The 27,354-nt window shown below is 43.8% G+C and overlaps 1 protein-coding gene across 6 annotated transcripts; it reads right to left on the bottom strand.

The window, feature by feature from the left end:
- Window positions 1-16,945: 16,945 nt before the first annotated feature.
- Window positions 16,946-25,415, bottom strand: LOC141028534 (uncharacterized). Of its 6 annotated transcripts, none has more exons than XR_012190763.1 (6): window positions 24,578-25,415; window positions 24,396-24,470; window positions 23,413-23,668; window positions 19,776-22,401; window positions 18,639-18,798; window positions 16,946-18,133 (listed from the first exon to the last, which is right to left on the bottom strand). XR_012190763.1 is itself a non-coding variant. In XM_073506098.1 (2 exons), exons 1-2 carry the CDS (start codon window positions 25,090-25,092, stop codon window positions 24,464-24,466), a joined length of 522 nt encoding a protein of 173 aa, XP_073362199.1. In that variant the 5' UTR covers window positions 25,093-25,415; the 3' UTR covers window positions 24,205-24,463. The 6 variants fall into 6 exon arrangements, 1 of the variants encoding a protein (XP_073362199.1); XR_012190766.1 differs by having other exon boundaries at window positions 18,677-18,798; XR_012190764.1 differs by having other exon boundaries at window positions 18,639-21,656; window positions 22,275-22,401.
- Between the last annotated feature and the right edge of the window lie 1,939 nt (window positions 25,416-27,354).

Raw genomic sequence — 27,354 nt, 5'->3', positions numbered from 1 at the left:
TTACCGAGGGACACGGCTATTCGAATAGATAAACTTCCCTGCAGGGGTGCACCACATAACCCAACACGCTCGATCCCATTTGGCCGGACACACTTTTCTGGGTCATGCCCAGCCTCGTAAGATCAACGCGTCGCAGCCCCACCTAAGCACAACAGAGAGGTCAGCACGCCGGTCTAACCCTATGCGCGCAGGGGTCTGGGCCCATCGCCCTATGCACACCTGCACGTTGCGAACGCGGCCGCGAGCAGACCTAGCAACCCACACGATCACGGCGGTTACGTCAAAGCGGTCCAACACGGCGCGCGCCACTCAGTCGCTGACGTCACGAAGGCTTCGGCTGATACCACGACGCCGGGATACCCATAACTACTACCGCGTAGATGGTTAGTGCGTATAGACCAAATGGCCAGACTCAGATCAAATACCAAGATCTCGTTAAGCGTGTTAAGTATCCGCGAACGCCGACCAGGGCCAGGCCCACCTCTCTCCTAGGTGGTCTCAACCTGCCCTGTCGCTCCGCCACAAAGTAACAGTCGGGGGCCGTCAGGAACCCAGGCCCACCTCTACCGGGGTGGAGCCACCTGTCCTTTCAGCCCCCCTCATCAGCATCACTTGCGGGTACTCCACGAGCCGACCCGACTTTAGTCACCACATGTGTCATGTATAGAATGTATATAGTATATACCCGTGATCACCTCCCGAAGTGATCACGGCCCAGTAGTATAGCATGGCAGACGGACAAGAGTGTAGGGCCACTGATGGAACACTAGCATCCTATACTAAGCAGTAGGATAGCAGGTAAGGGTAACAACTGTAGCAACAATGACAGGCTATGCATCAGGATAGGGTTAACGGAAAGCAGTAACATGCTACACTACTCTAATGCAAGCAGTATAGAGAAGAATAGGCGATATCTGGTGATCAAGGGTGGGGGCTTGCCTGGTTGCTCTGGCAAGTAGGAGGGGTCGTCGACTCCGTAGTCGAACTGGGCAGCAGCAGTGTCGGTCTCGTAGTCTACCGGAGAGAAGAGGGGGAAGAAACAGTAAATACAATGCAAACATAAGCATGACGATGCGTGACATGACAATGAGCGGTGCTAGGTGTGTCCTAACGCGACAGTACGTGGTACCGGCGAAGGGGGGGAACATCCGGGAAGTATTCCCGATGTTTCGCGTTTTCGGACAGACGGACCGGAGGGGTAAAGTTGCTAGTTCGATAGGTTAGGGAGGTGTGGTGGACGAACGGACTGCGTATCCGGATTCGTCTCGTCGTTCTGAGCAACTTTCATGTTGAAAATATTTTAATCCGAGTTACGGATTAAAAAATATGATTTTCTAAAGATTTTATTAATTTCTGGAATTTAATTAATCATTTAAATTAATTCGAAAATGGATTTATGGCATCAGCATGATGTCATGCTGACATCAGCAGTCAACAGGGGTTGACTAAGTCAAACTGACATGTGGGTCCAGTGGGACCCACCTGTCATTCACTTTTTAGGTTAATTAGTGTTTAGCTAAATAATTACTGTTTAATTAATTTAAACAGGATTAATTAACTTAATTAATTTAGTTAATTAATTAAAATTATTTTTAACTTTTATTTTCTTTATTTATTTATTTATTAAATTTTATTAATTAATTTATTCTTATTATTATTATTAATTTATTTTATTTATTATTTTATTTTTATTTTTATTTTTATTTTTATTAAAAACCGTTCTGGGGCGATGGGGCCCGTTTGTCATTGGGCCAGGGGGTCGGGCCCAGTGGGCAGTGGCTCAGGTAGGGCAAGGCCCACCTGGCAGTGGCCCAGAGGGGGGCGATGCGGGTGCGGGTTATCGGGCACGGCCCGAACGGGCAACGGGGCGGGGCGCCCGAACGGGCGCGAGACGAGGGGCGTTGGGCGCGCACGGCGCACGCCAGCGCCGGCGGCCAGGGCCAGGGGAGGCGGGGCTCCGACGAGCCACCGGAGCGGCGGCGGAGCAGCGCGGGCAGAGCAGAGGCGAACGGCGGGGAGCTCCGGTGGAGCAGCGGCAGGGCCATCGTGGGGGGGGGAGCGGGGCGACGGGTGCAGAGGGGCGTCGGGGGCAATCACGCACGGCGCAGGGCGCGGTCGGGCGGCCGTGTACGGCGAGGCGACGACGGGGAACGGCTCGGGCGCGATGGCCATCCAGAGCCCTTCCCTATACCTTCATATGCAATGTTTTACTTTCTATTGCTACACTCTTAAAATTGCATGTGTTGGTTGATTGCTTGACTTGTGCTAAGTTGCTAAAATCTTCCAAGACTTCAAATTGGGAAGAGGCTAGATTTTTATTTGGTTAAGTAGTCTAATCACCCCCCCCTCTAGACCTACTTTCGATCCTACACAAGTTTTAAGCATAGCAAAGTCGTAGGAACATCAATCTTAAAACATATAGAATACTAGGGTCAAGCCCTAATAAAACTTAGATTACATGATAAATATCATCCAACCCATCACCGTCCAGCAAGCCCACGAAGGAATTACTCACTCCCAATGGTGAGCATCATGAAATTGGTGATGGAGGAAGGTTTATGATGACGACAGCGTCGAATTCCCCTCTCTGGAGCCCCGAACGGACTCCGAATCAGCTCTCCTGATGAAGAACATGAGGTGGCGGTAGCTTTGTATCATAAAACGCATTGATTCCTTCTCTCTGATTTTTTTTCTTGGCGAATAGGTACTGATGGAGTTGGAGTTAGGGTTGCGGAGCTGCCAGGGGCCCACAAGCCTGCCAGGCGCGCCCCCCAGGCTTGGGGCGCCTTGTTGGCCCCTCTGGTACTTCTCTTCGCCAGTATTTTTTATATATTTTGAAATAATTCTTCGCAAATTTTTAGCTCAATCCGAGAACTTTTATTTCTGCACAAAAACAACACCATGGCAATTCTGCTGAAAACATCGTCAATCCAGGTTAGTTCCATTCAAATCATGCAAATTAGAGTCCAAAACAAGAGCAAAAGTGTTTGGAAAAGTAGATACTTTTGGGACATATTAGCTCCCCCAAGCTTAACTCATTGCTTGTCCTCAAGCAATTCAGTTGACAAACTGAAGGTGAGCAAGAAAAACTTGTACAAACTCTTTTTGTTGTTGTTATTGTAAATATACTTAGCTATTGTTCAAGTTTTTAGCAAGGATTATGAACTAACCATATTGATGATAGCATTTAGGTCTCACATTTACTCATACCAAAGGCATAACCAACTAGCGAGCAATAATAAGATATCTCGGATGCCAACAATTTGTCCAAACAATCATGATATTATATGATAACATGGTATCTCGCTAGCCCTTTTTGAGACTGCAAAACATAAATGCAGAGCACCTCTGAAGTTCAAGCAGTGACTAAACATTGTAATTCAAGGTACAAAAGATCCACTCATGTCACACTCAACATTAACTATACTCAATGCATAAGAATGACAATAGTGCTCCCCAACTAGTGCTTAAATGAGAGGGCGGTAACTCAATAATAAAAGTAAAATAGCATAAAAGAAAATGGATAGGCCCTTCGCAGAGGGAAGCAGGGATTTGTAGAGGTGCCAGAGGACAAAGCTTCAAAACAAAGATGAATATAATTTTGGGGGGTATGCCTTTCCTGTCAATGTCACGACCGAGACTTTTCAATATCTTCCATGCTAAACAAATTAGCGGTGGTTCCCAAGTGGAAAAAGTAAAGTTTACTCCCTGTCCGCCAACAAACACAAGCCATGGCTAGCCGAATCCTCGGGTGCCCTCCATACCAACAACTTTTCAGGGGAGTTTGTTTCATTATTTTGCGATTTTATCATGGGACTGGGCATCCCGATTACCAGCCCCTCTCATGTAAGGACAATGAATAAACACTCATCATGAGAATAACCTGCTTAGCATGGACGATACTGACCGCCCCGTCGCTTCATGAGCGGTATGGGCACACAAAACAGATGTTTATTTGAATGTTTAGAGGTGGCACATGCAAATTTACTTGGAGCGGCAGGGTAATACCTCATATAGGTAGATATAGTGGAATCATCTGGAACAACTTTGGGTTTAAGGATTTGGATGCACAAGCAGTATTCTCGCTTAGTACGGGCGAAGGCTAGCAAATAGATTGAGAAGCGACCAGCTAGAGAGCAAAAACGGTCATAAACATTCATTGAGAATAATTAACATTGAATACAAGCATGAGTAGGATATCAAACACCATGAACACAAATATCATGGAGGCTATGTTGGTTTTGAATCAACTACATGCGTGAACATGTGACAAGTCAAGCCACTCGAATCATTCAGAAGGAAATACCATACTATCATACTACATCATAATCATTTTAATGTATGTTGACACTAAAGATAAATCATTATCCAATCCTAGATATTTAAGCATGGCATGAGCAACTATAATCTCCAATTGTCATCACAAACATGTTTACTCATAATGATACTGAATCAAGCTCAATGAGCTAAACATATTTCTAAAAACGAAAACAAGAGGAGTTCATACCAGCCTTTCTTCATCTCAATCACTTCATCGAATCATCGTCATTATTGCCTTTCACTTGCACGACCGAATGATGTGAAAATAATAATAGCGAAAGTGTGCCATGGACTAAGATGGAATATGCAAACATCATTTTATTTAAAGGAGAAGACAAGGTAATATGGGCTCTTTGTTAGATCATCAATAATGCATATGAGAGTGATACGTCCCCAACGTATCTATAATTTTTTATTGTTCCATGCTATTAAAGTATCAATCTTGGATGTTTTATATACATTTACTAGCAACTTTACATCATTTTTTGGGACTAACTTATTGACATAGTGCCCAGTGCTAGTTGCTATTTTTTGCTTGTTTTTTTCTTTGCAGAATATCAATACCAAACGAAGTCCAAACCCGCTGAACTTTTTTGGAGATTTTTTTCTGGCTAGAACACACCCTGGGAGCCAAGGGAGCACATGAGAGGAGGCCCATGGGGCGTACTAGGTACCCGGGCGTGCCAGGGGCCTCCAGCGCGCCCTGGTGGGTAGTGGAGCCCACAGGAACCTTCTTGACCTACCTCCACCTCTATAAATACTCTAAAATCCTAAAAACCCTAGGGGATTCGATGAAACACTTTTCCAGCCGCTGCAAGTTTCAGAACCACGAGATCCAATCTAGAGGCCTTTTCCGGCACTCTGCCGGAGGGGGCAACGATCACGGAGGGGTTCTTCATCATCCTTGTTGCCCCTTCGATGATGCATGAGTAGTTTACCACGGACCTACGGCTCCGTAGTTAGTAGCTCGATGGATTCTTCTCTCTTTTTGATCTGCAATACAATGTTCTCCTCGATGTTCATGGAGATCTATTTGATGTAACTCTTTTTTTGTGGTCTGTTTGTTGGGATCCGATGAATTGTGAGTTTATGATTAGTTCTATCCATGAATATAATTTGAGTCTTTGCTTAACTCTTTATGCATGATTGTTATAGCCTCATATTTCTTCTACGATTTACTGGTTTGGTTTGGCCAACTAGATTGATTGATCTTGCCACGGGAAGAGGTGTTTTGTGATGGGTTCGATCTTGCGGTGCTCAATCTCAGTGACAGAAAGACACATAACACGGATGTATCGTTGCTATTAAGGTTAAAAAGATGGGTTTATTCATATGTGAGTTTATCTTGTCTACATCATGTCATTTGCCTAATGCATTACTCTGTTTTTCCATGAACTTAATACACTAGATGCATGCTGGATAGCCGTCGATGTGTGAAGTAATAGTAGTAGATGTAGAATCGTTTCGGTCTACTAGTCTTGGATGTGATGCCTATATACATGTTCATTACCTTGGATATCGTCATAATTATTTGCTTTTCTGTCAATTGCCCAACAGTAATTTGTTTACCCATTGTATGTTATTTTCTTGAGAGAAGCCTCTAGTGAAAACTATGGCCCCCGGGTCTATTTCCTATCATATTAATTAAAACCAAAAATACCTTGCTGCAATTTTCTTTTATTTATTTTATTTTTTATTTTAGTTAGATCTATTCATCAAATCTCATACAGTTTAATCTATCTCAATACCGTTGAGGGATTGACAACCCCTTCACGCGCTGGGTTGCAAGTATTTGGTGTTTTTGTGCAGGTGCTATTTACATAGTGTTGCTTGGTTCTCCTACTGGCTTGATAACCTTGGTTTCATAACTGAGGGAAATACTTACCTTTGATGTGCTGCAATCCTCTCCTCTTCGGGGAATTACCAATGCAGATACAAGCAATCAGGAAGAATTTCTGGCGCCATTGCCGGGCAGACATCATCAACATCTATCAAGTGCATACGCCTAAACTCTCATCTCCTTGCAATTTACTTCGTTTGCCTTTCGACTCTCGTTTTCATCTCCCCCACTTCTAAAAAGTTTTTGCAAAAATCAAAAAAAATATTATTCTTTGCCTTTTTCTTGTTTCTTCTTCACTTTCTTTGAACCTATCATCATGAGTAATTTTGGTATGGCCGAAATAGATGATGGTAGAACTCCTAAAATTGGACGTTCTACTAATCTAGATGCTAAAACTTTTGTTTTGGGACAAGGGAATGTTATAGGAAAATGTGACATCCAAGAATTCTTTAATTGTGTTGGAACTTTGACTTGTGATGATGCTCCTATACTTAAAAGAACTAAAACTTATGCGGAAGCTATTTCAGCACTTGTTCTTAAACTTGAGAAAAGATTTATTCGTACTCATCCTACCTTGCAAATACTGTTTTATGAGCTACCTGTTATAAAGGATCCTAGAGCTAAAAAGATAGACACCCTTGTCATTATGAAAGAATTTGATTACATAGTGCGGGATGTTAAAGAGATCTTTGATTTTTATGGTATGAACCATGAAAAACAGGTAATAGATGAGATCCTTTACAATAGTGATTATGTATTAAGACATTTGATTAGCAATGATCGCATCCTTGATGAGAACCTGAAAAAGGAAGTTTCTGTTTTGGATATGATCCAACAAGTTTTCAATGATGTCAATCAACAATATTCTTGGATTGTAGCCGGTAATCAAAGGGGTTATGCAGATGGACAACTTGATAATGCTAAAATTTCTATGGATAATATGGTCCAAGTTATATTTGAAAAACCTCCTAACAAAAACACATCTATAGAAAATATGAAGAAAGATGACAATTCTTGAATCTATGCATTATGCCTAGCTAGGGGCGTAAAATGATAGGGCTTGTTAGGAGGCAACCCAATAGTTATCTTTGAATTTTTGTTTTTCTTTCTGTTCTTCAATAAATATGCAATTATACTTCTGTTATGATTGTGCTTTTTATGTTTCAGTTGGTGTCTATGCCAAGTAAAGTCTTTGGGATAATTTGGGTGATAGTTGATTAGATCCTACTAGAAAACAGAAACTTTTGCGTCCAGGAGCAGAATTGTTAAAATTCACTGGAGTGTGATAAAATTCTGATTTTTTTACACATGATTGATATACAAATTGCGTACGTTGTCCTAATTTCGTACATAAAGTTCATACATACTTCTCATAAAACAACATACAACTATCTAGCTAAAGCATTTAAATGCAACAACAAATGTGATCAAAATCCCAAGTAAGCTAATAATTGATCCAACAGCATAATGATACAAGCCTCTTTATTAATAGCATATTTTCTAATCATTCTAATCTTCAAGCACATTGCATCCATCTTGATCTTGTGATCATCGACGACATTGACAACATACAACTCCAATTTCATCTTCTCTTCTTCAATTCGTTTCAATTTTTCTTTCAAACAATCGTTTTCTTTTTCAACTAAATTTAACTTCTCGACAAGAGGGTCGGTTGCAATTTTCGGTTCACATACCTCATAGATAAAAATATCTATGTCAACTTGGTGGGCATAATTGTCATAAACACAAAATGAAACAAATAGTTATACAACATAATATACCACATTCGAATCATAAACCAGACGAGGGCCAGCGGGGACGGATATCAAAACCATGGCACATATATAACAAACAATCATACAAGTATGAAAATTATACAAGTAACTATCTAAATCATTCAACTAAGATTTTTTTTACAAAAAGGATAAGAACACGGGGATCACCAAGTTGGTGTCGGCGACGGGACGGCGCAGGCGATCAACGGGCGTGAGGACGGGGATGGGAAGGCACTAAGTAAACCACACCTACATATATGCAAACTAGGAAGTTAATTTGAGCTCAAATTGCATACAAATAAAATAAACTCCCACATAATTACTCCCAAACTAAAACCCACAAATTTCTATACTTATAGAGCATGAAATGAGCTAAACTAGCAATGAGAGATGAAAGGATGAAGTTGCTAACCTTTTTGAACTCTTGGATATATGGGGTGCCTCCAATCTTGACAAATCTTGGCAAAAATGGAGAATGAACTCGAGCTTGGGGAAGGAAACAGAGAGGAGAGAAAGTTTGGCCTCGGGCTGGACGAAGCACCTTCATATAGGATATCTTTAGTCCCGGTTGGTGTCACCAACTAGGACTAAAGTTGCTCGCAGGGGCCCCAGCCTGCCACCACCCCTTTAGTCCCGGTTGGTATCACCAACCGGGACTAGAGGTCCCATTTGAACCAGAACTAGAGGTGTATGTGCCCCCATCCGCTCCTAGCCGCTGGAACCAGGACTAATGCTCACATTAGTCTCGGGCCCAAACCCAGCCGAGACTAATGCTCCGAACTAATGGTCAGTTTTCTACTAGTGTGAGAATGAACACAGCGATGAGACGACTCGATTGGTTTGCTGGGGTGAACTGGATTGGCTCGGTCGAACCATGTAGGGAGAAGGTTAGGTGGACAAATTGCAAAACTGGCATAGGGGAATGAAGGTCATTCCATGTTGATTCTTTGAATTAAAATAATTAAGAATTCATTAGAATACGGATTAGGGCAAATGATCAAAAGATAAAACAAAATTGGGGCAAATCATCTAATCCTAACTAAAGTGGGGCAAATCATCTAATCACCAAGTAAAGTGTGGCAAATCATCCAATCTCCCAGCCCTCGGTGCCCATCGATTTACCAATGTAGAAACACATCCCGGCCTCGTTTAGTAGCTCCAGTGCCGGATTCAGTCGCTATATGATTCTTTTTCATCCATGGAAATCAATTCTTTCCCGGGGGGTTCCTGGTTTTGCTTGCATATTTCAGTCAATAATGTTAGGTGATTTCGTTCACATGAGCACTGATTATTGTTGTTGCTTTTCATTAGTTCATCACTAATTTTGGCTACAAACTAGGCTTATTGGTAGCAACGCTCGGCTATTGATTGTCTGCTGATTCGTTTCAGTTTGAATTACGCTTGGTAAGTAATAAAAATCCTCATGTTTGTGAATCAGTCTTCTATGGAGTTATGACATTTGTAGTAGTAGTGTCAATCAGTTTCAGTCATTTATAGTCAGTTATATGTTCAGTCTAGTTTCATCTTAAGCTCACCAATGTTCTTTTTTCCGCAAATACGCAAAGCTTGCGTACCATTTCATTGATAGAAGGAAAAGAAGAAGGATAGTGAGTGGTACAACACATGACACGAACGCAGACAAGCGTGAACATGGTACCCGGAGCAGAGGTACAAGGGGTGCTCAGCCCGAACAGGAGAGACAACACAGCTAAAACCTAACCAAGCCAAAACTAAGAGCGGCAAAACACATCCCCAAGGTCAACACCGGGGACACCGCGAGCGAGCAAGATAGCGCCTTGATGAAGAAAGACAACACCGAGACGCCGTCGCCATCCGGTCCGGAGGAGCCAGACCTAGGGTTTCCCCTGAGCTCGAAGAGGGGCATAGCTCAAGGTCGTGGCAGCGCCTCCAAGAAGGAAAACGACACCCGTAGGTGCCACCGCTGCCAGCACGCGCAAGCCGAGCAGGGGTTTCTCCCTGCCTGAGGCTGAGCAATCCCATAGCCGCTGATGATGGAGTCGAGGATGAGGAAGCCAGCTCTGGTTGGATTAGTGGGGCTGCACCTACCGACGGAGGGTGGCACTGCCTCCGAACCCATGAACAAAGGATCGGGCCAAAGGGGAGGCCTTAGGGTGTACAGGGTAAGGCCAGCGGCGAGGCAAAGACCACCGCACGGGGCAGGCGACGGCGACCGGCAACGCCTGCAAGCTAGGACTGGAGAGACGCAGATCCGAGCTGTCGTGGCCATGGCCGTCGGAACATCGGCGAACCAGGCTAGCTAGAAGGGACGCAACTCCTGGCGCTGAGGCCGAAGCCGCCCAGAGGAAACGCCGGCAAGCCTTAACACCGGAGAACGTGGGGTCGAGGCCGCCGGGGCCGGAGCAGCATGACAAAGAACCCATCGCGAGGCGCCCCACACCTGCCATTACCACTGGAACCTCGCCACCGCTGCGCGAGAGCCGTTACCTTGAATCATGGGAGAGGAAGAGCCGCCGGAGGAGGGGGGACACTTGCACGAGCAGGCTGCATGCACCCCCGCAACCGGCCATAGGCCCGCGCCCAACTGAAGCACTAGCGGCAGGCAAGGTTGCACCGCCGGGGGGAGGGAGGGGTGATGCAGCTTGAACTACATCGGTATTTCCCCAAAGAGGAAGCGATGATGCAGCACAACTATGGTAGGTATTTCCCCCAGTGATGAGACCAAGGTTATCGAACCAGTAGGAGAACCACGCAACACTATGTAAACGGTACCTGCACACAAAGAACAAATACTTGCAACCCGACGTGTAAGAGGGGTTGTCAATCCCTCCCGGGTAAAAAGATAGATAAATTTGTAGTAGATTGGATAAATAGATCTCGCGGAAACGCGAAATAAAATCAATAACAAAAAATTGCAGCAAGGTATTTTTGGGTTTTTGGATTAATAGATCTGAAAATAAAATAAAATAAAAATAGATCTCGAAGGTAAATATGATAAAGAAGAGACCCGTGGAGCATAAATTTCACTAGTGACTTCTCTCGAGAAAAATAGCATATGGCGGGTAAAGAAATTACTGTTGGGCAATTGATAGAACTTCAAATAATTATGACGATATCCAGGCAATGATCATTATATAGGCATCACATCCAAGATTAGTAGACCGACTCCTGCCTGCATCTACTACTATTACTCCACACATCGACCGCTATCCAGCATGCATCTAGTGTATTAAGTTCATGGAAAAACAGAGTAATGCAATAAGAACAATGACATGATGTAGACAAGATCTATTCATGTAGGAATAAACCCCATCTTGTTATTCTTAATAGCAACGATACATACGTGTCATGTACCCATCTGTCACCGGGATTGAGCACCGTAACACTACTAGGGAAAAGGCTAGCACTAGCGCCGGTTTTAGGTATAGCAGTAGCGTGGGGTGGCGCGCTACTGATACGGTGCTACAGCTAAAGTGTATCAGTAGCATGTGTTTGCCCACGCTACTGCTATACCTGCTTAGCAGTAGCGCTTTTGGTAGAGAGCGCTACTGGTAGTTACTAGCAGCGCGCCTCTCTACCCGCGCTACTACTATTGTTACGTATTTCTTTTTTGTTTTATGTCGTATTCATACGCCATTATACAAGTTTCCAAACAGTAGCAGTTTAGAGATTGTTTTTACATCAGAATGAGTTATTACATCATTGGGTGAAAGAACTGTGGATTAGTTTCAAGTGCATGGATCCAAAGTGACCAATGGTCACTTTGGATCCATGCACTTGAACATAATAACTCATCATCATCGTCATCATCATATCATTAACAACTTATCATCATAATACGTCATTGTCATATAAAAACTCCTCATGATCATCATTTTCGTCAATGAGACATCATATAGCAAGTTGGTCACTAGTCATAATCACAACTCCTACTCATCATCATCATCAACTCTTACACATTGTATCACATAATAACACATTATACCTAGGACCTACTCCTCTCTAATAGGACTTACTACACTCTCTTAGGTAAAATAGCATAAAACAAGATAGGCCCTGGCTCTCCATTATGGAGAATGGAGATTATCCTGTCTCCAATTCTTGCACGTCGCACAATGTTGCTTCCAAGTACCTTCCTATGACTGACCATACATTGTTTCCAATCTTTGGTTGTCAAGTCTTCATCGGTTTTAGAAATCTGGTATGAATAGTTGTGATGTGTAGGATGACCTGGCCGTAAGCTCATAACATCAAGGCGACCTTTCGGAAACATCAGATAAGGCACACAATCCTTCGGGATTTTCTGTTGAAAAACATAGTAATAACTTCGTAGTTAGCAATGTAGTTTAGTTTTAGAAGAATTTATGCAAAAGATGCACGGATGTCGTAATAGTAAAAAATCTTACCATGCCATCTCCATGGATGTTAACGTTGCTCAACATGTTCACTAGTGGCACGTATTGACCATAATGTGCAGGAGTTTGATAATAGATATTGTAATTCTCAAGATCATTAATAAATGAGATCAGATGATTTTTCTCCTGATAAGTTAATTCCTTGCCTTTGGTGTAGTAGGTTCTGTCTACCATCTTCCACACATTCTTTGAAGAATGAAAATAAGCTATCAATGGAAATAAGCTGTCAACTATTTTGAAATAAACAATATAAATTACATAATAACTATGTTTGAAAAACTCACATAGCGGTAGAATTGGAAGCGTATCAACAAGGACCCAAATGTCCATATTGTCTTCCTCGATGTCAGGATCACCAAGATCCATGGTGACAAGCATACCCTCATGGAAATCATTTGCCTTGCAAAGTGCTTCCCAATTCGGGCAACCAAAATTGGATACGCTCTCAGAATTGTATAGATTTACATCAAAATCAAAACCATGATGGGTCCTTGGGTGAACTATCTTTGTTTCCATATTTTCATGATCTTCAAAATCCATCCTCTCCAAGACATGGCGTCTTGCATGGCATGGGATAAGCTATTCGAATTGTAAAAGACAAAAATTACACGTTCGACAAGAAGAAGTCGAGCTTAATTACGAAAAAAAACACTTTGCGTCGTTGCGTACCATTTCAACATCGAAGGTCTCCTGGATCGTAATGCTGAAGCGCCGAACTTCTACCAAGTGAGGCCTGTCGCCGAAACCCCCGTCGTCGCCGCACCAGGAGCACTCCGCGAGACTTTCGTCGTCCGACGAAATTTCCTATGTTCATAATTCAAAGATTAAACTTCCAAAATTCAGTCTATGTACTACAAAAACTAAATTAGATCATAATTATTCAGCACGGGTTGACTATCGGTCCGCCGAGTCTTTTTTTGAAAACTCTCAGCTCACGTGGTGTATATATTCAACCGTTGGTGATGGTCGCTCCTCCCTTCGTCCCGAGTGCATTAAACCAAAATGTCTAGCACACGGGAACGAAGGAGAAGCGACCCCCACGACAACAGTCGACATTCTTCTTCTCTCATATATGGTGGACACACTCCCTCACTGATTTTTTGACCGTCGATGATGGTCGTTACTCCTCCTTCCCCTAGTGCATAACAAAGGTCTAGCACAAGGAGAAGAAGGAGAACGACCCCCACAACAACAGTCGGGATTCTTCCTCTCTCATATATGGTGCAGAATTTCTCCCTCACTCATTTTTTGATTGTCATGTATGGAGCCTCGACAGACTTAAAGTCAACCCGAAATGTCGTTTAAATATCTTTCTTGGAAATCCAGGCCACTCGATATTTCCTACATATTGTAGCACAAGTCAAGCCAAAATTCACGGAAAAATCCGACATGACCTTTGCTAAAAAAAGGACATATCGAGCGCCTAAAATTTGCCGGAACGGAAATTAATCAACACTCCGGTAAAACATAGGCCACTCGGAGGTGCTACCTGCAAACATGGCCACTTGGGCAAGCACATATCCTATTTGCATTCAAACTTGATGGTCATTGCATTCAAACTTGATGGTCATTACATTTCAATGGTTGGAAATATGAACAAAAACATTTCAAAATATCTTATAGGACTCATATTGACTTGGAGATTTGGCTGGTCTCACCTCGAGGTCGGAGGGGGTCGGTGACGGGGACGACAGCGGCGACGACATGGAGATTTGGCTGCAAAAACGAAATATAAATAAAAACATTATTATCCTCATCTTAGGACTTAGTGAAACCCTATAAACTATCAACTAATCAAATGCATACGCCTTGCATATATAGCGCTCTCCAATTTGAGCATTCAAAATAGGAGTAGTTCTCCAATTTGAGCATTCAATAAGCAAAACTAAATCATAAAATAAATTAGTATTCAAATTAGCATGCATTCAATAAGCAAAACTAAATCATCTCTTGTGTTCGTACATCGTCGAATATTATCACTAATACATCTCGAATAGTATCATACATATAACCTCACTAATACAGTTACAACCCTAGGGAACGACGGGTATCGGCGCTAGCGGTGGACACCCAAAGAGAAGGAACCATCACAGGATCATAGCTCCAGTGATCTCCCTGAAGAACCTGCCAGGTATTATTGAACCTGCCCTCCAACGCAACCATGTAGCGACGGACGTGCTCGTCCTCCTCGCTGACACGGTGACGTATCACCTCCGCGGGGGACGCAAGCCTCCCCATCGTCAATGGCCCACGCGACCGCCACCAAAGAAGGTTCGGGTCAACGACGGGCTGGCTCCTCACCAAGTTGCGCCCCGTGGAAGGTAGGACCTCCCAGTACCAGCCCGGCGGAGCCCAGTCCCGGACATGGACCCTCTGATCAAGCAGGCCTCCTCCACCGAGTCGACCACGAGGATGCAGGATAGGCATTGTCGATGTAGATGCGGGAATAAATGCTTTAACTAAAAAAATAACAACAAATGTGACATGTTCAAAATATGACATGTCCACTTCAAAACGAATCAACCTAGAATTCTGTTAAATACACCTAAAAATAAACTAGTTCTATTAATTCTCTTACTAAAAATAAACTAGTTCTATTAATTCAACTAGTTCAACTAATCACTTACTATAAATAAAAATAAACTAGTTCTTACTAAAAATAAACTAGTTCAACTAGTTCTATTAATTTTCTTACTAATTCTATTAAACACTTACTAAAAAAACAGTAGAAAACTATATTATACAAGAACAGTAGGAGGGGGAGGGCGGAGGAGGGGGGAGGGCGGTGGGATCGGAGGAGGGAGGGAAGGAGGGAGGAGAGAGGAGGAGGGGGAGCGGGGCGGTGGGAGGAGGGCTGCCGGCGGAGGGCTTGGCCGGAAGAGGAGGGAGGAGGGAGGAGGGGGTGGCCAGAGGAGGAGGAAGGAGGGGGCAGCCGAAGGAGGAGGGAGGAGGGCGCGGTGGGAGGAGGAGGGAGGGACTACCTCGGTTCCGGAGGAGCAGGAGCGTCCGACAACGGTGGTCGGGCGACGGCGGCGGCGGCGGACGATGGCGCAGGTGTGGGGGAGAGTGAATGATAGGGAAAGTGAGAGGGTCGGCCGTGCGGGGACGATAAGTTAGGGTTAGTAGCAGCGCGGGTTGAAGAAAAGCGCTACTACTACGGCAAGTAGCAGTGGCGCTGGACACTAAGTGGGGCTAGCCATGTGCGCCCATTTCAAACTTAGCAGTAGCGCGTTCTACTATCATGCGCTACTTCTAAAAGGGATAGCAGTAGCGCCTTTTACAGCGACGCGCTACTCCTAAGTAGCAGTAGCGCTTTATTTTATCCAGCGCTACTGCTAAGATTCTGTGTATAACGGTTTCCCGTAGTGTAAGATCAAACCCATCACAAAGCACCTCTTCCCATGGCAAGAAAAATCGATCTAATCGCCCTAACTAAACCAAATATTCGAAGAAGAAATACGAGGCTATAAGCAATCATGCATATAAGAGATCAAAACACAAATAACTTTCATGGATAAAATAGGTCTGATCATAAACTCGAAGTTCATCGGATCCCAACAAACACACCGCAAAAATAGTTACATTGTATTGAGAATCAAAAGAGAGAGAGGAAGCCATCTAGCTACTAACTACGGACCCGTAGGTCTACAATGAACTACTCAAGCATCATCGGAGAGGAGCGAATGAGGATGGTGAACCCCTCCGTGATGGTGGCTAGATTGGATCTCGTGGTTCTGGAGCTTGCGGCGGCTGGAATTGTGTTTCGTCGACTCCCCTAGGGTTTTTTTATTTTCGGGGTATTTATAGAGCAAAGAGGCGGTGCGGGAGGCGCCGAGGTGGGCACAACCCACCAGGGTGCGCTTGGGCACCCAGGCGCGCCCAGGTGAGTTGTGCTCCCCTCAGAGCCCCCCTCTAGTACTTGTTTGGCCAGCTGTCTTCTGGTCCAGAAAAATTCTCCAAAAAGTTTCGCTGCGTTTGGAGTCCGTTTGGTATTGATTTTATGCGAAGTAAAAAACAATCAAAAAATAGCAACTGGCATTGTGCACTATGTCAATAGGTTAGTCCCAAAAAATGATATAGAGTTGCTATAAGATGATTGTAAAACATCCAAAAATGATAATATAACAGCATGGAACAATAAAAAATTATAGATACGTTGAAGACGTATCAAAGGGCCGTGGGGATGGGCGCCCATGGCCGTTGCCAAGGAATGTCGGATCTTCCCGCTGGGCCGGCGGGAGTGGGGTCAGCCGCTGGGGGGGTGCTACCGGAGGAATCCCAGATTCGCGCACGGGGATGGGTGGTGGTGGTGAAGACGAACCGGAGCCGCGCAGCGAGGGCACGTCGAAGCCCAGCCGGACCAGCGGGAGCCAGCAGCCGCGGATGGGGTGGGTCGTGGGATGCGAGGTGTGGAGGGGAGGCGTGCGAGAGGCCATGTCTGCCCTGCCGCCGCCTTCCTGGAGCCCCGCGCGGCTTCGCCTGCCGGCCCTCCGGCGGTGGCGATGCGGGGGAGGGCGGCGGAGGGAGGTGCTAGTGCTAGCGGCTGGGGTTCCCCCGTGTCGCCAGAGGAGGGCGACGCGGGGGGCGGGTGGGTCGCCTGTAGAAAGTGTTGTAGCTCGCCAATGTTCCATTCTTTGTTCCTTTATCAGTTCAGTTCAGTTTCTTTTAGATAAGTTAATTGTTCATTTTCAATTTAGTTCAGTTCAGTTCATGTTTCATTTTCATTCTTCATTATTCTTTCAGCTTACTTAGTTTTGTGTTTATCATTTTTTTCAAAGCTAAATAACCTCATACCTTTCCTCCACATATGGCATGCTGAGTATGCAAATCCTCATGGGCCAACAAGAAATGCGTCTTTTTTGGGGTAAGTCTATACCATTGTCTTTTTTCAATCTTCTTTTATTACCTTAAAAGTTTTGCATTGTCCGCTGTGTTTGATTGTAGGTTCCGGTATTTCACATCAGAAGAGCCACACGTGCACACATGCTAAAAAGAGGCAGAAAAGACGAGGCATGTTACAAACTAGATCGGGATCGCGCCAAGGCGCGAGGGTGCCGGTCCCAACATTTTGGTGAAACAAGTAGTGGTAATTTAGTAGGAATCTACGTTAAGCGTATGAATTCAAACATGATAACAAAATGAAGTGAAGAAAAAACATTTGTTTGTGACAGAAGACATAATGGAGTTCAATATCGGCATAAGACTATAAGGCAACATCGAGTTCAGCATGTTCATAAGACCACAAAAGATAACCACTCATCATTAAGTTCGATACCAAATATAGGAGCGAAAGTAATTAAAGTAGGAACATAATGCAAAGCCCATGCTTTTAGCAAAGAGAGCGTTTATCTTACATAGACCATGTACTTGTGGAGTAGTAGGTGATATGAGCATGTTGCAGGAGAGTATATTGGAATTTTATCTTCACTGTCAGTATAGTAGCTCAAAGCTTGACGCATCAAGTTTGGCAAAAAGGAATAGGTCAAAAGCTACGCAATATGATAAATCAGAATTAAAGCAAGTCATTTATATAGAAAGCAAAACACTCCATAGGTCATCCATAACAATTAGATCAAGTCATTTGTACATACAGAGACTGAAGGTTGAGTAGTGCGTTAGAGGGTAGTCATACAGTACAGAATACATATCCCATTGCTCAGGACAGAAGTGTAGAAAAGCATAATCACACTGATTATGTTCTATGAGTACATCTTTCGACGGTAAATGGCTCTACGAATTCCAAGATGATCCAACATGATATAAAGAATGATCCTGGCCGAGATTCTCACAATAGTATGGTCAACCTGAGTCGTCGGAAATGGTTAAGAGACAACATAAGTAAGTGGTTGAAATATATAAGCAATAAAAGAAAGTACATGCGGAGGACAATAGACCAATTCCAATTGGATTTCTTGCACAAACAAAGATACATGATACAAAGCCTACAAAGCAAGTTGATAACTTTCGGCAAACCTTGATAGGTGGACGGGCCCAATAAGAACTAAAAACTTTTACATCATATTCTGCTAGGTGTCTTTAATTCTTTTCAACATGAGAATGCAACAAACTCATTTCCGTGTGAAACCTCAGACGTTAATGGATACCTCATAGAGTCAATCCAGAGATATGGCATGTATCACCATCGAGCAAGCATACAGAATTCATCTATAAAATTTACTCCTATAAACTAAATCAAGCTAGCATGCACAGTTCGTATCCAAACATGATTACATCTCTTGGGGTCTGGTTACCCAAATCCAACCAGAGATTCTCACAGGAGGGGGGCGTAGAAGAGCAAAAGGAGGTTACTTGCAAGAAGAAGCCAGAGTCCAGCAAAAGGAGCTTACTTGCAAGAAGCCAGAGTCCAGGGTCGCGCAAGTGCTATACATGCCGTCACAAGCAACATTACGGCTCTTGATCCAGACCCCCTCCTTCACTGTATGATGCCACTTGAAAATAGAGCATTTTACTGGGAGGGAAAAAGCATGGCTCATTAGGCATTGTGTAGGCTCCACCCTTTACACAAAGGTGTAGAAAAAGCACACTAATTGTAAGATAACATGTCCATATATATTCAATTATCAAGGCCAAATACACTAATTGTAGAAAAGCACACTAATTGTAAGATAACATGTTCCTATGTAGTTAAACCCTAATGGACCACGATCGGCCAAACATGCCTCAATGGCAGCTCCGCCCTCATCAGCATGGTTACCAAAACACAGATGATTGTTCGCACATCTTATTTCCACTTTTCATGTGTTTCATGCCTAGTTGAAGTTCCTGGTAAATATTTTCCAAAAACCATCTTGCTATCAGAGAAAACTCCAAAGCCTGGGAAGTATAACCAGAACACAAGAACATGAATAAAGTTGAAAACTTTATATACATATATGGTGTATAATTAAGCAAAACATGATCAATAATACGAGGAGATAAAGGAAGAAAATAACAGTACAAAAGTACGTCATTATTTAAACTGATTATGTTCAAAGTCCCCATCCGATTTATACTAAGGAGTAGAATATTTGATATAGCTAATAAAGCAAACCACCATAAAGGTTTCTTCTAATTGCCAAATTTTACAGTTAGAAGAACCACACTATTAATATGTAACAGACGTGGAACAACTGAGCATGTCAACCACTATATTTACATCATCTGACGAACTGGATGTGGCACCAATTGCTTTTGTTGCATCAACAACTTTGATATTCTGTGTTAAGCGGCATATATGTATTGTAGTTAGTTGCAACCGGTCAATAATTAGCAAGTACAACCTCAAAAATTCAATGGTCAGGCAAGATTACCATTTCAAAACTATTGAGAGATTACCCAAAACCCAAAATTGTTGTTCTGCATAGAACACTAACTAGATCATGGGAATTTGGAGCAAGATCTTAACACCAATAGTAGACACGTAATTTTCAGAAGTGGTGACATTACCTTGTGAAACACTGGCACTACTCTCACTCAAACGATAGTACCATAGGGCCTTGAGCAAAAGGAAAAAGAAACACAAAGATTTAGTTAGTGGCAAGAACAAAGAAAGTAAACTTACTATATATAGCTAGGAACGACAATGTCCAAAATCAAATTAAAATCTAGCAATCAGATCTAGTTGTTCATTTTCGGCCCAATGGATTAGAGAACATATAGTACAATTCAACCCTTTGTTTTGTACGGGGGTCTAAGTAATCCATCAGCAGTGTACAATAGTTGGTACTCTCGTAAAGAAATATAAGAGCGTTTAGATCACTAAAGTAGTGATCCAAATGCTCTTATACTTCTTTACGGAGGGAGTACTCATTATCTATGCCCATAAGAACTTCCCCCACAAAAAAAGGATCTTCACACGAAGGAAGCAGCATACAAACTATATATCCTCATAAGAAGCTTCTCTTCCACTTGTAATATAATAAATAAATGGTTTGACACCGTATAAAGAGAACTTTCCTGCTACGTGAGAATTTTTTCCAAGCGAAATATCCAGACTGATACAATTTCATCACCCTTTTATGCGCCATCTATTTATTCGAGACAGGTTTTAGCATCACACGACATACCATAGCTAAGAATGGAACTAAAAAGTTGCAGTGAAATTTTGAGCACCACAAACAAAATGGTGCTCCAAATAGAAAGATTAGGGGAATTCACCAGCTCTACAAGCCTTAAGAGCACGGCATGTGCATAGATAAAAAGCCAAATCGAGATAACCAGGTCAAAATCCTAGCTTTGACTTTAAGGGTTCTGCAAATTCGGTCCAAATAGCATGAATAAGAAAATGCAGAACTGTTATTCCAAAGACCTGGAAAGAAATAACACTTCCATAAAATTGAGAAATTAAAATCATGTAATACTCCTTAACAACCGGTATATGGATTGAAATTAACCTCAAAATAATATATGCATTCAGATTTAACTACGCATGTTTTCAGTCTGAATAAATAGCCGGAAGCAACAACTGCACGAGAGAGAAAGAGCGGATCCAACTAAGGAAATGCAGTACCTATTCTATCGGAGCTAATCATGCAAAGCTAACGTAGCGCCATCCCCGTTTTCTTCTAACCAGATTGTTTAAGAGACTACTCAAAATGTTAATTAAGAAAATCTTGTGGACTATCATGAAACACACAAGACAGGGACAACCCATTTGTATCGTCTACTGTAAACTGGAATACATCTGACATCACATCTAAAGAGAATCGCTTTGGACAGATATTACGTAGCCGCTTCAACATAAAAAAATATGAAAGATAAAAGACAATTTTTATAGTTCATCCTTTTAGTTTAAAACTATGAGAAACAACACAATGGAAAAAAATGAGGCAGCATTTCAGAACTACTTTAACAAAATGGCATTCAAATCTTCCAATATATAGCTATTTCTTGTTACTTCTATTTCTTGTTGTTTGGCACATCAATTTCAGTTGTATATACCATAGGCCAATACATTTAAGAAATAAGGAGAAATGAAAGGGACGGTGAGTACTGCCGAATATGGCCAATGTCTAAAGATACTAATCACAGTCACAATTCCCTCTGGAGATTAACTGGTTATCACAAACACGTGGGGAAGAAGGTCGCAGCTCACCTACGGCATAGAGCTGGCATAAAAAGAAGTAGGAGCTCATCATTCCCCATACTTGAACATGCCGCCACCAGCCAATTAACATTCCATTACTCCAGAAAAATTGTAAAGCAAACAAATATGAATGCTTTGTGACTGACCAGCAAGAATTAGAAAACAAATTCTTATAACCGAAGGTGCTCTGAACCCAAATCTTCTCTTCAGAAACACGGAGAAACTCTCGTGAACAAAATAAGCTTGCGACATATAAAAAGGTATTATAAGAAAGAACACCAAATAGGAGCTAACAAAATTAAGTTTAGAATATATGCTAGCAAATCAATAACTGTACAAAAATATTGTAGGCCAAATCAAATTCATATAGGCCACTAACTAAACTGACAAGAACCAAAAAAAAATTGACCAATTGTTCCACATTAGTCTGAAGGTCTTGTTATTTCATTTATCCAAATTAAGACTGGCATTATTTAAACTGAATATGCTTAGAGCCTGTATCTGATTTAGCCAAAGCAGGAGAACATCTAATATAACAAGATAGCGGGGCGAGGTGTTTTTATAATCATCATAGGACTTAAAATTAGGTGGCAAAAACATGCATGGACTGAACTCTTCAGCAAAATAATATATGTCTATTCAAAGCTATATGTTTCCAGATTGTTTAGGATTATTTTAACTGCTTTGACATTTCCCCCTCCTTAATTAGAGATACAAGTCATAGGATTCAGTGTACCGAATTGATACTACATATATAGTACATCTTTGTATGTACTTTACAGAAGTACCTCATGGGCTCCTATTACCAAGACCGGTAAGGAAATTGGGCAACTATGAGATGGATATTTTTTTTAACTTACTGATGATAGGGAGGTCCATTTCAAGCTCAAGAAGCTTAAAGCCATCCATGTCTGGCATGTGCACATCACTGATAACAAGATCAAATATGTCCCTGTTTTCCCATAGCATCCTCAGTGCGATAACAACCTGATTCGTCACAACAACAGGTTACTCTTCCAAAGTGGTAACAATACAAGAAAAGGGAAATGGTCCTATGCATTTTTCATGACAAAAAACAGATGCCTCGCATCTTTTGTACTATAAAATCAGTATCATAAATTCAGGTCATGCAATCAAATGAATCTATCCATCTAGAGGTAGTCAATATTTGGCTACAGGCAGCATTTGTATATGATGCGCAGTACACCAAATCTACTTGTGAGCTGTGACAACTACCAACAACAACAAAAATTACTGGTCGTCCTAGACACTGAGGAACAGGCAAATTTTATGAAATAGAGCAACTAAAATTGACCATGCTTGACCCAATAGCCGGCTCCTAGACAAATTACAACCCTGAGCTGCAAAATAGGGCAAGGTATGACGTTCAAGGGAGAATTTAAGGATCCTTCATTAACAAACAAATGCTACTCCCTCCGTCCCGTAATATAAGAACGTTTTTGACACTACACTAGTGTAAAAAATGCTCTTATATTATGGGACGGAGGGAGTACAATTTTATCTAGTTTGATGCCGATATACTTATTTAAGCTAGTACAGTCGCGGAACTTGAAAAGGAAACGAACATAATGGCAACTTCACAAATCTGATACTGGCAGTCAAGATGAATAACATGTATTTTAAATTCAATGATACTTTATAAATGAGACAAGCTACTACTATGCATATTTATATTTTGCCTATGAGCAATGCCCTCTATTTCAAGACCATCACTCTATACTACAGAGAAAGCAGCAACATATTTTTGGGATTTATTTTGTGTTCAGACTAATTACTTCACAGTTGCCTAACATGGTTGAGAAAGCTGACAGAACAATATCAAAACAATATAAAAGTTACATCTTTTTTAAGCCGATTGTCCAAGCTTCAGAAACAAAAATCTAACAACAACCACGTTCAGTGTATAACAAGCTAACCTACAATAGCCAATAGCAGAGTCAACTTTCAGTGTATAAATTCATGACTTGGGAAAAATACCTATGCTGACAACATCCATGTCAGGGAAGTCATCCTGGCTGCAGGTAGTCCAGCACGTTTTGGACGTCCTTAGAGACCATGTTCATCCCCTCGGCATCCCCCGTGCTGCAGGTGAACCTCATGTACAAGTTTCTCCCAACCATTGCGCACTTGACTCTGCCCAGCCATCGCGCACTTAACCCCCTGCAGCCCTGCTCTGAAGGACTGAATCAAATCGTCTTGAATTCGACGAAGAACTCGTGCAATCCCGATGTACCTTAAGCGTTGCAACTCCATCCATTAAATAAAGCTCAATAGTGAAAATTGAGAGCAGAGATGTAAGCTGTGAGAACTCAGTAGCAAAAAAATAGTTTCCCATTTAAATATTTCTTGACATAACCCGAAACTGCAATCCATCCAAGAAATCGAGCGAGTGGGCTAGACCGGTAGATAACAATTCAGTTAGCTCTAGAGGCAAAAGGAATCACACGGTTCTAACCAAACCAAGCCACCACAACTACATACACCAATCATATGACCAGACTGAACTTTAAGTCTAAACACGAGACAACGACAGACCACAGGGAGTAAATTGCAGGTCGCTGCAAGTCAAACGACCTCGCTTCTCGCCCAAATCGAATAATCTAAACTGAAAATGGATTTAATACAATGGTATGGAAAAAGAATGATAGAAACAATGGACAATTGTGAAGTGTCATGCTCCTGCATATGAAATAGACACAGGATTTTTTTTATGTAACTGAGCCAAGGCAAAATCAGCTTGCAGGCTCAACACCATTTACCAGCATCGGCTAACATTAATGAATTCTCATGCATTCATATTTATAGTACAATCAGCAATCTCAACATTCAGTTATGGCACTGGTTGAACATGTACAAATACGTGTCTTTGTTAAGCTGCATCATAGGATCGAACGCACTCTAAATATGCAATTGTTGAATATAATAAGCAAGTCCCAGAAAACCATGGATGCGTGTGACACCTCACGCATACAGTGCATCCTTGGACTCCAATGCAGGGGGCACCTTCACATCCGAGTGAGCCTCGCATCTACGAGCTGCAGTTCAATTCGAAGTTCAGACGCAATGGCATACTGTTCCGATCTAGGATACGCAACTCGAATGGATACAGTGTAGCAGGGAAGCGGGAGATAGGCTTGCTCACCGTAAAGCGTCCCAGCCACCTGGAGAGGATGAGGGAGGAGGACGGGTGCCGTCGGCGGCCTGGAGGAGGAGCGACGACGTGGTAGGAAGACAGGCGCGACCACACCCGAGGAACGATGGCGGGGCGAAGCAGCCGCAGTGCGCGAGAGAGGAGGGTCGCACACCTCCTGTCGTGTGCACGCGAAGACGACGACGACGCCGGGGAAGTGAACGATGGAGATCCGACAGGCTGGGCGAAGGAGACGGCGGCGGCGTGCCGGCTGGGCGAAGGAGACGGCGGCGGCGTGCCGGCTGGACGAAGGAGACGGCGGCGGCGTCGTGGGGTTGGTCGATCCCCGAGGCATAGTGGAGCACCATGGCGACGGTCTCCTCAACGGTGTTGGATCTGGCCGTCGTCGGCGCGGACGGCGGCGGCGCCGCGGGCGTCTTGGACGAGGTCGCAGTAGAGGTAGAGCCAGGCAGCGAGGAGCCGAGGACCCGCGCGTATGGGAAGGGCTTGGCGAGGAGGTCGCGCATGCAGGAAAAGACCTTGGCCGGGCGGCGCGCGCTGACGCCGGCTGCCTCCTCCTCGTGTCCGCGCACCACGCTCCTCCTCCTCTGCCTGGCCCCGATGGGGAGGAGGAAGGATGGCGGCACAGCGCGCCTGACGACGGGGAGGAGATGCGGGAGAAGGAGAACGGGCAACGGCGGCGTAGAGGAGGAGAAAGGGGGAAGGCCACTTGAAGAATGGCGGCAGATCGAGGAAGAGGAGCGCCGGTGGTGAGAGGAGAGGAGATCGAGAGGAAAGGGGGCGAATGGGAGCACGAAGAGGCCAGCCAAGCGCCGTCCCCCACCTCATCGATGCACGGACGAACCAGCGTCAACCACGCACAGGGCCAGGACGTGAAATCCCAATATTACCCTCGGCGGGGCAGGGGAATTTCGGCGGTGGCAACGAGATTTTTACCGCTGGAGCGTGCCGACGGGCCACCTGGGACGCGCCACAGCCACAGAGAATGACATGCGGGGCCTACCAAATGGGCTGCCGCACGAGTCAGCGAGACCCAACCAGGAGCCACGGAGTGAGCAAGAGCGAGCGAAACGAGTAACTATTCATTTCTATAGTGCCCATCCCAGATCCGACGGCCCAGCTCTTCCACGCGCTCGATTGGACGGCCTAAAACTCATCAAGCAAACGTATCCAACGGCCCACGATCGCTGAGCTCTGAGGAGGCTTGTAGGAACATCCTTCTCCTATTTCTGGTTTGTATAGTGCCCATCCCAGATCCGACGGCCCAACTCTTCCACGCGCTCGATTGGACGGCCCAAAACTCATCAAGCAAACGTATCCGACGGTCCACGATCGCTGAGCTCTGAGGAGGCTTGTAGGAACATCCTTCTCTTATTTCTGGATGTAAGCAGAGAGGTCTATTAGGGTACGATGAAAATAAACTTAAAAATGATAATCAAGATCAAAATATATACTAACCACCAAGAAAATATACTGAAAAAGCTGAAAGGTTTGAAATAATGATAAAGAAAGTAACTATAACCAACTGAACAAGCATCTCAGACTGAAAAACTAAATGATACAAAACTCAAACAGGAATAATAAAATCTGATGCATAGATTAAATCAACTACAAACCTGAAAACTTAACTGGTAAAAAACTGATAATAATAATAAAATAAAACTAATACTAAAAACAGATATAATTGAAATGATAAAACGAATAAAAATGAAATGAACAAAATGAGAAACTAAGAAACAGATAAAACTAAGGAAATAAAGAAGAACTAATAAAACTACTGAATCGGAGAGCGGAAGGAGCAAAATAATAGAGTAAGAAGAAGAAAAATGAAAAAAAAATAAGAGAAACAGATTAAACCAAGGTACTGAATAAGTAATAAAATTATAAAATAAAAGGAGCTGAGGAAAAAAACAGATAAACTGAGGAATGAGTAACAAAAAAATTGAAAAAACTAAAGCTGATAGTACTGCTACGATGGTACTAGTAAAGTGTCCTGTGTGTGGTGAACCCTGCTAGCTACTGAACCTGTGTTGTCTTCATCTGCATGATGCATGGTGACTTCTCTGAGTTTGATCATCACGGTGGTGGCGTGGCACCCCGGCATGTCTGAGCGGCTGGTCGACTGGGACGAACTGATTGCCCGCTGTTTTCATCATGTTGTGTTACGAGGTGACCAGGGCAAGTGCCGGCCCCAATAGCATCAACCACTGCTGAGATAACTCCCACGCCTCGTCTCGCTCCCGCGACGCGCTCCCCGCGTGCGTGCGTCACGGGAGACCAGATCCGCCGGCGGCCCTCTAGATCTTCTCGTCCCAGCCCCCTCCTCGCTGCCGCCGGACGGCGTCCGCCGGGCGAAGCCCGTGCGCGGCGCTGGCGGCGGCGGGGCTTCTTCTCTCCTTCCCCAGCACGGGATCTCAGCAGCAGGGGGTGGCTCCTCCATGTGGGGGACGCGGGATCGGCGGGGCTCCTGGTGGCAGGCACGCGTGGATCCGGTGGCCGGGAGACGGTGGTGCGGCCCAGCGACGGTGTTGTAGCTCGGCGCGATGGCGTCGGTGCTGCAGCCGGCTTGACTTGGCCTGATCGGCGGTGGCTGGCGTGTCCCTGGTCATCGATGCGTGGCCCGGGGAACTCCGGCGGAGGTTGTGCCACCACGGCTGCGAGAGCAGCGTGGGGGCCGGCCGTGGCGGCGGGCGACGGCGGATCTTGGACCCCTGGCCCAGATCTAGTCTCCGGCAAAGAAGGCAGCGATCCGTTCACAGGAAGCTGGA

This window comes from Aegilops tauschii, unplaced genomic scaffold (genome assembly GCF_002575655.3).
Source record: "Aegilops tauschii subsp. strangulata cultivar AL8/78 unplaced genomic scaffold, Aet v6.0 ptg000228l_obj, whole genome shotgun sequence".
NCBI lineage: Eukaryota > Viridiplantae > Streptophyta > Magnoliopsida > Poales > Poaceae > Aegilops > Aegilops tauschii.
The sequence above is the reverse complement of the archived record's forward strand: the minus strand, read 5'-3'. Positions and strand labels throughout refer to the sequence as shown.

Excerpts from the sequence above, each read along its gene's own strand:
- LOC141028534 (XM_073506098.1), bottom strand. The coding sequence starts at position 25,092 with ATGCGCGACCTCCTCGCCAAGCCCTTCCCATACGCGCGGGTCCTCGGC.